At 38.1% G+C, this 15,448-nt stretch overlaps 1 protein-coding gene across 13 annotated transcripts in view; it reads left to right on the top strand.

Moving 5' to 3' along the window:
* STAU2 (staufen double-stranded RNA binding protein 2) overlaps window positions 1–15,448 on the top strand; it is a 302,828-nt gene that overhangs the window by 47,670 nt on the left and 239,710 nt on the right. For all 13 annotated transcript variants that reach the window (XM_060286973.2, XM_060286971.2, XM_030859558.2 and 10 more), the window contains one exon: window positions 3,552–3,687. In XM_060286973.2, coding sequence (XP_060142956.1) covers window positions 3,552–3,687 — 136 coding nt within the window. The remainder of the gene's footprint in view (window positions 1–3,551; window positions 3,688–15,448) is intronic.

Genomic DNA, 15,448 nt, shown 5'->3' with positions numbered 1-15,448 from the left:
AGTTGTGGCAAACGGGCTCAGTAGTTGTGGCTCACGGGCTCTAGAGCGCAGGCTCAGTAGTTGTGGCGAATAGGCTTAGTTGCTCTGTGGCATGTGGGATCTTCCCAGACCAGGGCTTGAACCCCTGCATTGGCAGGCAGATTCTTAACCACTGTGCGACCAGAGAAGTCCCGAACAATTATTTCCTGAGGAGGTACTTTGAGACTATATAAACATTCTGTTCCTTGTCAAACTTTCTTTCACCTACATGAAAGACTGATGATTGATGATTCTTGTCTGAATCCATGACTACTCTGAAGGTTGCCAAAGGGTGATTTTTAATTCCATATTCTTTTTCGATTTATTAGTTGGCATTCTACCCAAGAGCTTTCTTGTCCCTGTCTTTTTTTTTTGTTTGTTTATTTATATCACTATAGACTTTTGGATTTCTGTTTTACCTACAGGTTTAGGATCTACAATCGTCATTATTTATTTTGATGCTCAAATTGTCCCAGATTTGGCCAGTGGCATGACCACTTCAAGTTGACTCCTGTGTCCGTCAGATAATTTCCTCATCATTCTTTGGGCATTTCTTTCTGGCACGATAAGATGTTCCTGGGTCATCTTGTGTTTTCCCTGCCCTGACTCCAATAATTTCTCCAAGAGCCCTGATTTATTGATTAATCAATTCATTCTTTCAACAAATATTTATTGAGTGACTACTATGTTCCAGGGACTTTTCTAACTTCCTACAAAGTTGTTTCTTTAAGTGTTAGTAATACATGGCTCCTTGAAAACTAGTTGTGGCATCTTGTTTTTAATCTGTCACATGATAGGAGTCCACAATTGTTGTTATATACGTTTGTGTATCTAATTAATTAGTCTTTTTTTTATCATTGGTAAATATAGAAATTTCCTTTAATGTATCTAAAAACCACTAAAAACTGATTATGTGTTTACAGTGTCAACTCTATAGCCATAAAATACATGAGGATTCCTATGCAATGATTATCTTTATGCAACCTGGGTCCAACCGTCACATGTTGAAAACAATGGTACTTAGCATTTCCTAGAGACAGCTCATAGTTTGAAGTTATTCTTTAAATGTTTTCTGTGAGAGCATTACTATGTAAGTAACGAGAGGTATGCACATGTGGAGATGTCAGGCTCATTCTGTAGGAAACAGATGGAGTACTTCACTCAGAGGAGTTGAAACCTTCTCTGTGTGGTTTGTGCTTTTCTGCTTCTCTTCTACTCTCCTTCACAACACCAGTTTCTGGCATTTCTATGAAGAAAATGTACTGTAGCCTTACTTTCAAATGAGGAATTTGTATGAGATTATTTCTTTATTTAAATAATATGAATACAGTACTTTCACCTAGTTTAAAATGCAATTTTGGTGTGGGTGGCAGACATAGTATATCCTACCAGTGCATTAAAATCATCTCACTGTTCATTTTCAAACACACTACTTTCCTGTTTATTGCCATCCTTAAAGGATGAGGTCTTTCAAGCTTTTTTTTTTCTTTTCTAGTTTTCCCATTTGAACTTTATGCTATTTGTGCCTGTATGATTGTTGCAAAGTAGAATTCATAATGACATAAATTGTACAACTGATTAATCTGTTAATTAGTAAACTGAAATCTTTATGGAATAAGAAAAATGGAAACTTCTTAAGGCGTGGATGGCTCCTTGGTGTTAAAAATTATCTTTGGAGAACTGTTAGGCAGTTTTAACTTTACTTTTAAACATGAACCTACCCTCTGGCCCAGCAATTCCACTGCTAGGTGTATACCCAAGTGAGAAGAGCGTATAGGTCTGCTGAGAGACTTACTGAAGAGTGTTCAAGGTGGCTTGATACTTAATAGCCTCAAACTGAAAACAACCCAGATGTCCCATCAAGGGCAGATTAGATAAACTGAGTGGAATGCTTTTCAGTGGGAGAGTTTGAAAGTGATATTCAACAAAGCATTATGTTGAGTGAAAGAAGCAAGACAAACTAATACACATTTAGATTTGAAGAATAGGCAAAACCAATCTATGATGACAGAAGTCAGAATGGATAACATGGGGAGGTGGGTATTGACTGGGTATTTCTGGGTGATGGAAATGTTCAGATCTTGATCTGAATGGTGGTTGTATGAGTGTTACATGTATAGTAACTCATGGAGCTGTATGCTTAAGGTTTGTACATTTTACTTATCCCTCGGTAAAATGCTGTAAGAAACAAAGAAAGAATCCCTTTGTGCTTGACTTACTCTTCCTCTGCCCCGAGTGTATGTGTTAAATTTGGGGTTTGGACTAATTCGACTTACTACTTAACATGTTAGCTTTTCTTTGCTGTTTTTCTTATCCTTATCTTTTTCTTTTCTGCTTTCTCCTTTGTCCTCCCACCTCCTTTATTTTTTCCTTTTTCTTAACCTTGGTTTAGTTCCTGTTCTTATTATGCTCTTCAGTGGTTTCATGTGAATTCTTTAGAGATGAGACATAAAATGAGCAGCGTATGACTCTTGATGGCTTGCTTATGACCTAGCAGCCAGTTGTGCATTTGTGTCAGGCTCCACCACCCCTCAGCTAGTACTTTGTGCCCCAGTTTCTCTGCTGCAGTAAGTGGATCCATTTTTGTTCATGATGAAGGGGAGTCTTAAATGTATGGTGCAAAAGGCATAATTCAAATGAAATAATACAGAATTTACATGAGAAATAAATTTTACTCTCTATAAAAGCTTTAGATTCATTTTTGTGATTTGTTATTTGGAACATATATGTATGTTTACTAAATAACCTTTTTTGGCACTGAAAATAACTTGACATAATAACTGTACATTGTGTGTTATATTTTATGGGATTTTTCAAACTTTTACAAAAGTAGAAAAGATAAGCTATTGAACATTCCTGTACTTGTTATCAGGCACAACAGTTACTCACACATCCCATCTTGTTTCTCATCTCTCTGTCCTCTGAATTATTTTGAAACAAATCTCAGACACATCACTTCATCCATAAATGCTTCAGCATGTATCTTTTAAGATTATCCACAGAAAGCATTACTTGTATTTACTATTTTGTCCTGTTGTTGGTTATAGAAAAAACTCAAAATTTATTTTCATTAGATAAGTCCAAGAGTTACTGATGACCCTGTACATATTGCTAATTCTAGTTGCTTGATAACCAAAATATAACTTAAAATATTCACAGATGATAATGCTTTTAATGATTAAGTAGTTGTAAGCTTTCTGGAGTAAGGAACTTTGAAATTCAGTAGTTGCTTTATAATATCCAAACGAAGCCATCTACGAATCTTCTGTTTTCCTTGTTTTGAAACAGTGGGACTATAAAGTTGAATTTTTGGTCATTAATGTACAGAAAATGTTGCAGCAACCCCAAAGAGATTTCACTAGAAACGATTTTCCTGTTTTATGTAGCTTGTTTATGCACCCCCTTAGAAAATCAGGCAGAAGGGCATCCACTGCCACCGTCTTCCATTGTAATTATATGTAAAATAAATATGGACTGCATGATTTATTATGGAAATATTTCACTTGTGTGCCTTTAATATTTCTTTTAAACAGGTAGTATAACACCAACTGTGGAACTGAATGGGCTTGCTATGAAAAGGGGAGAGCCTGCCATCTACAGGCCGTTAGATCCAAAGCCTTTCCCAAATTATAGAGCTAATTACAACTTTCGGGGCATGTACAATCAGAGGTTTGTATGTCTTCTTTGGTTTTGTTCTTATTTATTATTTTACGCATATTGTAAAAGTTTCTGAAACTCAAAAGGTATTTTTGTTGTAAAGAAAATTCACTTGGGGCATTTTGCATGGAATTTAGATACATCAAGCTTATCAGGAATACTTAAAGTAATAAATAAAGAAAATTAACTTTTTCAGGAGCTGGTTGTTGCTGAGTCATAAGAGCCCTGTGTTTGCTGCACGCAGGACCATGTTTTAAAATCATTCCACAGTGTGGTGTGGGCTTTCCAGTTATCTTGCTCATTTAGTCACCAAGTAGATGCTTAGCTTAATTAGTGCTTTTCTTAATTTTTCCGCATACATTGCAAATATGACTGTTTATAACTTATAGGAAAATTGTTAGAAGGACTTACTAAGTATTTCTGCACATTGAATAATTTTGTGATAGTTATAAGTGTAACAGAATTTTCTTTTGCAAGCATGGCAGAATTCTTTTAAAATGTTCAGGGTTTTTTTTCCTGATCATTTATAAAAGTCACGTAACTCATTGTTGAGAATGTGGAAATGCAGAAAGTTAAAAATACAAATAATTTGCAATCCCAGAATTAAACACCTTTAATATTTTGTTGTACTTTACATTCTTTTTATTCTTTGCATATAAATATATTTAACCAAATTGAAATTATCCTTTATATGCAATTTCTGTATTACTTTATGGAGGTATAATATATGAACAGTAAAATGCACAGATCTTAAATATACATCTTGACGACTTTATTTTATTATTTTATTTATGTATATATGTATTTATAGTCTATTTGATGACGTTTTTACATATTTATATCCTCCTGTGGTCACCACCCCATCAAACTCCAGAACATTTGCATCACCCTGAGAGTTTCCTCACACTTATTTGCACTTGATACACCTCCTCCCAGAAGTAACCGCTGTTGTATCACCATAGGTTAGTTTTGCCTGCCCTTGAACTTCTATAAATAGACTCATACAGTATTTATTCTTTTGTGTCTGGCTTTTTTCACTTCATATAATGGTTTTCTTGTTTTTGTTTTTTTGAGATTCATCCATGTTGCATTTTTTGAGATTCATCCAGTTTTTGTTGCTGAATAATGTTTCTTTGTATAAATATATCATCATTTGTTCATTTTGAATATGCAGTATTGTGCCCTCTTTTCACTTTATACAGATAGCATTTTTCATATCTTTAAGTAGCCTTTGAAAAATATTTTTGATGGTTATATAATGCTTCATATGGCTAGGGTGTACTCTACCAGTATTTAAACAGGTATACACAATGAATACTTGATAAGTATATAAAAAAAATACCTGTTTTTGATCATCTAGATTGTTCCTCCCCCCCGCTTTTTTTTTTTTTTTGCGGTACCCAGGCCTCTCACTGCTGTGGCCTCTCCCGTTGTGGAGCACAGGCTCCGGACGTGCAGGCTCAGTGGCCATGGCTCACGGGCCCAGCCGCTCCATGGCATGTGGGATCTTCCCGGACCGGGGCATGAACCCGCGTCCCTTGCATCAGCAGGCGGACTCTCAACCACTGTGCCACCAGGGAAGCCCCTCCTCTTTTTTTGACAATTATAAATAATGTTGCAGTAAAAATTATATACAAGTTTTTGTTCACATCACTGATTATTTCCTTAAGATATATTACTATAAGGGGAATATTGGGTTAAGAAGAGTAATTTATTGATATTACCTGATTACATTAAAGCTTATACTAATTTCTTATAGTATGTTTTGTACTATTTTGAAAACATTGAGTTTAAAACACATTGTCTTGTTTGATAGTTAAAAAGTGGTATGTTTAATTTTTTTTGCTTTTATTGATAACTTATGAGGCTCAACAGTTTTTCAAATATATTAGTTACTTGTCCATTTTGATTTGTCTATTTTAATTTGCTAATTTTTATTGCATTGCTTGATCAGTCTTCAAATGTTTATGTGTTGAGGGTATTAGCATTAAGTCTATTCTATTTGTTTGATTTTCCTGCTTTTAAAAAATTGGCTTTTAGTTTTGTGTTTGTTTCTAATGTACTACAGTTTTAAATGTTATATGGTCTAATCTATTAATTTTTTTGGTGTGATTTCTCCCACTGCTTCTATCCTAAGTAATCCTTTCTCATGTGTGATCAGATATTTGCTGATGCTTAAACATTTTTTCTTTTTAATTGAGGCATAATTGACATAACATTGTGTAAGTTTTAAGGTATACAATATATTGATTTGATGCATTTATATTGCAGTAGGATTGCCATTGTAGTGTTAGCTGATAACCTCTATCCAGTCACATATCATTTCTTTTAGTGTTGGGATGCTGATGCTTTTAAAATCATTTTGTATATTTACCGACCAATTATTACAATTCAGATATTAGGAGAAGTTACTTATCTAATCAACAGACAATCTAATACTTTTTGGAGTCTTGCTTGGTAGTGGAAAAATTGCCATTTAAGATCTAGTCCTATTCAAACTGTAAATGGTTCGTTTAAATATTGTTCAAGTTCTCTAAGAAAACCTTCTGCCTCTCCCCGCTTCCTCCCCAATGTGTCTGGGGGGAGTTTTCTGTATTGTCCTGGTGGGAAGGGAGGGTGCGGGCTCCTCTCATCTTTGTGGTAATGTCTCTTGTCCACCAGGTAGCTGATACCTCCCTTGCCTGCCCTGCTGAAACCTGCAGTTGGTGACTTGTAGTCCATCTTTTCCCCCCGGTAATGCTGTCAGAGAGTATTTACCATCTTCCCCTTGCTCTCTTGGCCTAAACTCTTAGCTCTCCTCGGCTCCTTTGGATGTTGTTCCATTCTCACCCTCTTCCGTCTAACTCTGGAACATCCACTGGCAGGCTTACCAGCTCTCAACTTGGTGCCCACCCTGCATGGGAGGCAAGAGGGATACACTGTTTCTCTTATAGTCGCTTTATTTCTCTTTTCTCTGTTACATAACCACTGTCTTTCTCATCAGTCTGAGGTTACCTAATATAAATAAAACTATTTGCCTACTTGAGTACAACAGATAGGTGGGATCACCTGAGATAGGAACACCTTGTCTGTTTTATACTTGAAAGATGTTTTACTTTTAATGTACTATAATGAAGACTCATGAGGGTATTATATTTAAATGCTTATTGTATTTTGATATCTGTAGTCTGTTATTTGAAGCAAAGTTTTGATTAATGAACTTATTATTTTTAAATGAAAGAAATCTAGTTCTAAAACAGTGAAAAATCAGACAGTAATCTCTGTCCTGGGTAAGGTGACAATTTTGATGAAGACCTAAAGGAGCAGGGGGAATAAGCAGTGTGGATGTCGTGAGAGAGGGGAGAACGTTCAGGCAGAAGAGACAGCAGTGCAGAGCCCCTGAAGTAGGCGTGTGCCTGGCGCGTTGATGCCACCACCAGGACGCCAGTGTGGCTGGAACAGAGTGGACCTGGGGGAGAGGAGTTCGGGTGTGAGAATGTGACAGGGGTCTGGTGGTTTGGTTTGATTTTTTTTTTTTTTTTTCTGTTTTAGATTTTCTGTTAAGATTGTTGTCATTTTTCCTTTGTTGGCAATTTCTAGTTTCAGGATCTGATTCCATGGATGTCATGAGGGCTGCAAGAATTTTTTAGTGACTTCTCTAGAGGGTTGTGCCTTAGGCCATTCCCATTTAATGGATCAAGTGGACTTTCCCTTCAGATTTTTGGAGAGTCTTTAGATCACAAAGGGTAAAAAGAAAATAAGGAAGTACTGGTAAGCTGCCAAAGCATGTTTCAACTTAAAAGCTCTCTGCTCACAAAAGGTCAGACCTACCCATTATTCACTAGGCTGTTAAAAGTATGGTTTCACATATGACCTTAATTTGCAGATGGCAACACCTGAATGCTTTACAGGGAATTTGGAGCCAAAGGTCAGAGGAGACATTCTTCTCCTTGTCAGACTCCAGATGAATCAGTAGCTTCTTAATAAGGCAGGGACTGAAAGGTTAAGAAGTCTAAGAAACAAGTATCATTTAGAGGGATTTTTGAAAAGGTCTTTTCATTTTCCATTTAAAATAATATCAATTAATTAGATATTACCCATGCTGTCTTTTAATCTGTTCTTTTCTGATGAGGTGTCTCCACTTGAACTTATTCAAAGGCCTAAGGAGGAACTCACCCTCCACCCCATTTTATGATGGCTGGAGAGAAAAGATTTATCCATGAGCAAACTCTGTGGATACAACTCGGATTCTAAAATACCTGTGTCTCCCTTTGCTGCACCCAAGATGTTTGACAATGAAGATGTCCAGAAATCTTTTTCTTTCTCATTTGGGGCACTGTTCACTAATGACAGAGCACAAGATATAAAGATTGGAGAACAATTTTATGCTTTTGTTCTCCCATCTTTGTTATAAAAACTTACATACATCATCTCAAGGAGTAGAATGGCTGAAATCAGGCCTCCAACAAATAATTTATCAATTTTTTGTATTCACAGATTAAAAAAGCATTATTGCATGGCTAATGGCCGGAAAGCCCTCTGATCTACAGATGCGGATTGCCAAAGGGCCACAACCCAAACTATATTATATGAGAATGGGAATTTCCGCTGTATGTGACCGGGAGGCCTCTTGGGGAAGTCTTCAGGCCTGGTTGATGCAGAGCTTTAGTGTTGTTTCTCCTCATTTTCCGTTTCTCTCTTTCTAGCTCTTGTCTCATTTTTCCTGTGCTTGACTTTATTTTCAAAGACACTCTCTTCCCTTTGCTGTACCTTATACGCTACATAGTCCTTAGACTTGTACTGGAGGAGGAACACATTTTTGTTTTGTTTTTGGATAGTTCTTAGAAAAGTTCCGAGTAGCCTGTTCATCCCAGAATTTGGGGATCCCAGAATTCATTCAGACCACATTTGGGATGAGGGGATACTTTCATTGACTAAGCTTGGGTTTGTGCCCAGCCTGGAGAAACAGGGTTTAGTCCCATCCAAACGGCTCTGCGGAGCACAATTATTTTATACGGTGGTTCCCTAAAGGCAAAGATTCAGAGGGAAAATCATTTCCATTACAGTCAGAACATTTGGTTCAAATCCTGGTTCTGATGCTTTCGGTTATGTGATCTCGGACAAGACCCTGGACCTCCCTTAGTTTCCTCATTTGCTAACTAGAAATAATACCAAATGAAAGGACTTTAGCAAGGTTGCACTCATTCAGCAAACATTTACCTAATGCCTACTCTTTGCCGTGTGTTGTGTTAGATACTTTGATGAAAGACAATCTGATAGACTCTAGTCTGCTAGAAGAGGAAGGCAATGAAAAGAAACTAACACAGTGATAGATGCGTCCATTGAATGCTATGGAAACATTGAGAACAAGCAGGGCACTCAGTTTGGGGAATTAAAGAAGCCTCCCAGAAGGAATTGACACCTGAACTGAATCTTCAAGGTTAATGAGGCATAAGCCAGGAGAAGAAGGTAAGAAAAAGCAATCTAGATTTTGGGAACAATGGCAGGGAATCCTGAGAAGTGTAGTTTATTCATGGACTTGCAGGCAGTTTGGTTTGAGTGGAATGAAAAGGCTGAAGTTCAGGCAGGTCGATGATGTGGATGCCCTCAAGTGGCATGCCAAGAGGTTTAGATTTTATCCTGAAGCCGATTGGAAGCCTTCGAAGGATTTTAAGCTGAGCGATAAAATAATTGTATGTCTGTTTTAGGAATATTGCTTTCACAGTATGTGGAAAATAGTTTGGATAGGCTGAAAATTCAAGGGAGAAAGATGTATTACGAGGATGCTGTAATTCAGGCTTAATGTGATGAGAGCCTGGAATAGTGGGGATGGAGAGGAGGGGACAGCGTCTAGATACTTAGGAGGTAGACTTGGGGATTGATTTAAAAAATTTTTTTATAGTTAATTTTTATTGGAGTATGGTTGATTTATAATGTTATGTTTCTGCTGTACAGCAAAATAAATCAGTTATACATATATACACTTTTTAAGATTCTGTTCCCAGATACGTCATTAGAGTGTATTGAGTAGAGTTCCCTGTGCTATTGTTATCTGTTTTATATATAGTAGTATGTATGTGTCAATCCCAATCTCCCAGTTTATCCCTCCCACCCCCAACTCCCCTTGGTAGCCATAAATTTCTGTGACTATTCTGTTTTGTAAATAGGTTCATTTGTAGGCATTGGTTGATAGAGGGTATTAAGGATGACTTTCACACATCTGGGTCACTGGTAATAGTGTTCACAATGAGAGGAGTTGGAGTAGATCTTTGGAAAGATGAGGGATTTGGTTTTGACTGTGTTGAGTTTAAATTGCCTGGGAGATATTTAGGAGGAGTCCATTTTATCATTCTTTAAAGCCTCACTGAAGGGCATTCGAAGATTATCTTTGGCTCTGAGGGTTTGTTGGAGGTACTTATGGGAGGAGGAACTTTAGGGGAGCTTTCAGAACAGGGATGTGTAATGTATCTTGGAGAAAATGGCATTGTTTAGGATACAACCTACGTTTGAGTGACACATCTGTTCTTCATTCATCTAGTATTTATACTTCTTTCCCAAAAGGATTTGGTTATATTAGGTGCCATCATTCAATCTGGAACAATTTCATGGCATGCGCCCATGCCAAGTGCCTCTTGTCCTCAGGTATGGTTGGTGTGTTCTGTGTCAAAACAGTATTTGGTTGCCTTTGGCTAATGTGTCCAGTTCCTGGTCCAGTCACTTGTAGCTGGGTTAGTAAAGCAGTTTTCTCTTACCATGTGTAGTATGAGTCACAGCAAGTTAAATAAGGAAGGCATTTGGACTGTTTTGCCAAAAAGTTACTTGTTCTTATAGGCAGATCCGGGTACCTCCTTGAGGCGTCATAGTCTCTTCCCCCCACCTCCAGTTCCCCTGGTTAAATAAGCCTATGAGACTTGGAACTTTATGGACAGCTACGGCTATGAGTAGAAATTTGATAGGTGAAAAGTTTTCTGAAGTATCTGAACTGATTTTATTTCAATATGTTAATTATCAGTAAAACTAGAAATAGTCAAGATTTTAATTTATGAAATAGCTTATTTCAAAGTTTCTGTTGTATCGGCTGATGACTAGCTGCTAATTATCATGATGTTGGTGTGCCATTTGTTTTGAGCTTGTTCAAACTATCAATCTAAGTGTTCTTCACCAGTTTGTAATGCCCTTTCAAAAGCATGTTGGAAACAGTTGAGAAACTTTGAATATATTTGTAGCAATATCAAGTATAGAGCTACAATTTTGCTTTCTGCCACAAGATGGTGCTTGTGTACTGTTAAAACAGCATACAGACTGCGCATGTTCACTTTGGTTAGTACTCCGAGGTCTGTGTTTAATTGATTAGTGAGAGGTTAAATCATATGAAATCACCAGTATTTGACCTTTCTTTGACCTGTAAATATTCCAGTTTCATGTGGTTCAACCTAATAGGAAAAATTCGGCCAAGTACACAACTCTAAAGCCTCTTGGATAAGTGAAATAAACATGAAGTGGTGAAAATCAGGAATCCATTCTATATATAATTTTACCTTCTGTGTATTACATTCTTGGTTTGGGGGATATATTCTTTCTCTTTAATCATATGCTTTATTCATGGAATGGATGTCGGAACTTTTCAAAATGATACTTCTTTTTTTTTTTAAATAAATTTATTTATCTATTCATTCTTGGCTGCACTGGGTCTTCACTGGTGCTTGTGAGCCCTCTCTAGTTGCAGCAAGCGGGGGCCACTCTTCGTTGCGGTGCGCGGGCCTCCCATTGCGGTGGCCCCTCTCGCTGCAGAGCACAGGCTCCAGGCACGCAGGCCTCCACAGTTGTGGCACGTGGGCTCAGTAGTTGCGGCTCGCAGGCTCCAGAGCGCAGCCTCAGTGGCCGTGGCGCACAGGCCCAGCTGCTCCGCAGCATGTGGGATCCTCCCGGACCGGGGCTCGAACCCGTGTCCCCTGCATTGGCAGGTGGGCTCCCAATCACTGCGCCACCAGGGAAGCCCAGAATGATACTTCTTTTAAAAATGATATTTCTGGGCTTCCCTGGTGGCGCAGTGGTTGAGAGTCCGCCTGCCGATGCAGGGGACACGGGTTCGTGCCCCGGTCCGGGAGGATCCCACATGCCGCGGAGTGGCTAGGCCCGTGAGCCACGGCTGCTGAGCCTGTGCGTCCGGAGCCTGTGCTCCGCAATGGGAGAGGCCACAACAGTGAGAGGCCCGCGTACCGCAAAAAAAACCCCCAATATTTCTTTATGAGGATATCACTATATAGAATAGATGTAGAACTGAAAGACTACAAGACAGAACTTTTAATATTTCCTCATATTTTTACATAGAATCATATTAATTAAATTAGGAATGTTTTTCATTTGGGGGAAATAAGTCTAAACCCATAATAGAGAAACATTAAAATATATTGTCTTTTAAAACTTTCATAAGCCAGAGTAGAGAATTTGAATAGGTTATCAAAGCAAAGATGAGGGAGAATGAACTGGAATTCAATGAAGCCAGGAATCAGACAGCCAGGGAGATGATTTCAAGGTAAAGGAAGGATTATTCTGGGTCAGAAGCTCTTGTCTTAGGCAGGCTGTGTTTAAAATTAAGAATAGGAGCTAGTAACTGAAAGAAGAAAAAAAAAAAAGGAACTAGTGGGCATTGTAACCCTTTAAAACAAAATTCACTGCTTGGTTAGACTAGATGTGACACTCTTCATTTTATGAAATAGAAATATAGCTTTTTTCTTTGAAGTATAATATGAAGAGGGTCTCCCAACGTATGTTTTCCCCGAATATTAGATAAAAATCAAATTATTAAAGAAAACATTTTGGAGGCTTATGTTTCTGGCTGTGATGAAATAACTAGGACTAGATTTACCTTCTCACCATAAACATCTAGAAAACTTGGGTAAGGTTTTTACATTATACATGAACTGATACAATGTGATGTGAAGAGAAGTTGTAAGTTAAAGATGTATACCGATGCATAGCAAAAAAAAAAAAAAAAAAGAATAGCTAAGAATACAATAGGGGAGATAAAATGGAATCATAAAAAACTTGTAATCTAAAAGAAGGCAGAGAGAGGTAGAAAAGAGGAGTAATGAACACATGGGATAAATAGAAAACAAAGACTAATGTGATAGATTTAAACCTAGTTACGTTGATAACTATGTTAAATGTAAATGGTCTAAAACACTATAGTTAAAAGGTAGAGAATGTCAGACTATATAAGAGAGCAGGAGAGACAACTATATGATAAGTAAAGAAATTCACCTTAAATATAAAGACAGATTGGCTAAAAGGGTGGAAAATGATATTCTTTGCAAACGTTAATCAGAATAAAGCTGGAGTGGCTATATTTATATCAAAGTAGACTTCAGAACAAGAAATATTATCAGGGATAAAAGGGTAAAATCATCAAGAAGGCCTAACTGTTCTAAATATACATGGACCTAGTAACAAGCTTAGAATAAGTAAACAGAAAAGCAGTAAGGCTGCTGCTATGGACTGAATTGTGTACCCCCCCCAAAATTCATATGTTGAATCCCTATCCCCCAATGCAATGGTATTTGGAGATAGGATTTTTTTTAAATTTAATTAATTAATTAGTTAGTTTATTTGGTTGTGCTTGGTCTTAGTTGTGGTAGACGGGCTCCTTAGTTGTGGCATGCAGACTCTTAGTTGCGGCATGCATGTGGGATCTAGTTCCCTGGCCAGGGATCGAACCTGGGCCCCCTGCATTGGGAGTGCGGCATCTTAACCACTGTGCCACTGGGGAAGTCCCTGGAGATAGGATCTTTGGGAAGTAATTAGGCTTAGATAGATTTTGAGGGTTGGGCCCTCAATGTGGAATTAATGCCCTTATAAGAACAGACACCAGATAGCTAGCTCCCTATTCTGCTCCTCCCCTCTGCCCCTACGTGAGGACATAAGAAGTTTGATGTCTACAAGACAGGAAGAGAGCTCTTTCGTCAGAAACTGACCATGCTAGCACCTTGATCTTGGATGTCTAGCCTCCACAACTGTGAGAAATTTAATTTCTGTTTAAGCCTCTCAGTCTATGGTAATCTGTTAAGTGTCACAGCTCAAGCTAAGACATTGATAGAATTCAATAACACTGTCATCCAGTGTTATGAAACTCTCCATTCAATAACAGCAGAATATGCATTCTTTTCAAGTGCACGTGGAACATTCAGCAAGACAGGTGATATGCTGTGCTGTGAGACAATTTTCAATAAATTTAAGAGAATTGAAATAATATAAACTATGTCATCTGATCACAGAGGGATTAAGTTAGAAATAAATAACATAAAAATATCTGGTAAGTTCTGGTAAATATTTGGAAATTTATCAAGACATTTCTAAGTAATGCATGGGTCAAAGGAGAAATCACAAAGAATATTAGAAAAATATTTTGAACTAAATGAAGGTGAAAATGAAACATTGAAATATGTGGGTACAGTGAAAGTAGTGGTTGGAGGGGAATGTATGTTTTTAAATGGTTACGTGAGAAAAAAAAAAGATCCAAAATTAATGCTTTAGGCCTCTACCTTAAGAAGCTAGAAAAAGAAGAGCACATTAAAAATCAAAATACAGAGAAGGAAATGATAAAGATAGGAGCAGAAACCAATGAAATTGGAAGTGGACAAACAATTGAAAAAATCAGTGAAATCAATGAAATCAAAAGGTGCTTCTGGGAAAAGATTTATAAAATTGATAAGTTTCTAGCTAGACTGATAGAAGAGAGAAGGTGAAGATATATTTATTACCAACATCAGAATAAAAGAAGGAATTCTACTAACATTAAAAATTATAAGGGAACTTCATGAATGACTTTGTTTATAAATTTGATAACTTAGATCGTTGATTGGCAAACTGTGACCTGCAGACTCATTGCCTGCAGTTTTATTGGAACATAGCCATGTCCACTTATTTATTTATTTATTTATTGGCTGCACAGCTTGCAGGATCTCAGTTCCCTGACCAGGGATTGAACCCAGGGCCACAGCAGTGAAAGCCCAGAATCCTAACCACTAGGCCACCAGGGCACTCTCAGTTCCCAACTCATTTTATGAGGCCAGCATTATCTTGTACCAAAACCAGGCAAAAAACTTAAAATTTTTGATCAGTATCCATCATCATCATAGATATAAAAACCCTTAACAAAATATTAGCAATTTGGGCTTCCCTGGTGGCGCAGTGGTTGAGAGTCCGCCTGCCGATGCAGGGGACACGGGTTCGTGCCCCGGTCCGGGAAGATCCCACATGCTGTGGAGCGGCTGGGCCCGTGAGCCATGGCCGCTGAGCCTGCGCGTTTGGAGCCAGTGCTCCGCAGTGGGAGAGGCCACGACAGTGAGAGGCCCGCGTACCTCAAAAAAAAAAAAAAAATTAGCAGTTTAAATTCAGCAACATTTAAATAATTTAATACACATGATTAAATGGAATTTATCTTAGGAAAGCATTAACCATATTAATAGACTAAAGGAGAAAAACCATATGAGCATTTAAAAAAATTTATTTATTTTTGGCTGCGTTGGGTCTTTGTTGCTGCACGCGGACTTTCTCTAGTTGCGGGGAGTGGGGCTACTCTGCGTTGCGGTGCGTGGGCTTCTCATTGTGGTGGCTTCTCTTGTTGTGGAGAACGGGCTCTAGGGCGCGCAGACATCAGTAGTTGTGGCTCGCGGGCTCTAGAGTGCAGGCTCAGTAGTTGTGGCGCACGGACTTAGTTGCTCCACGGCATGTGGGATCCTCCCGGACCAGGGCTCGAACCCATGTCCCCCGCATTGGCAGGCGGATTCTTAAC

The sequence above is a fragment of the Globicephala melas genome, chromosome 17 (genome assembly GCF_963455315.2).
Source record: "Globicephala melas chromosome 17, mGloMel1.2, whole genome shotgun sequence".
NCBI classification, from domain to species: domain Eukaryota; kingdom Metazoa; phylum Chordata; class Mammalia; order Artiodactyla; family Delphinidae; genus Globicephala; species Globicephala melas.
This window is presented reverse-complemented; position numbering and strand designations above follow the sequence as displayed.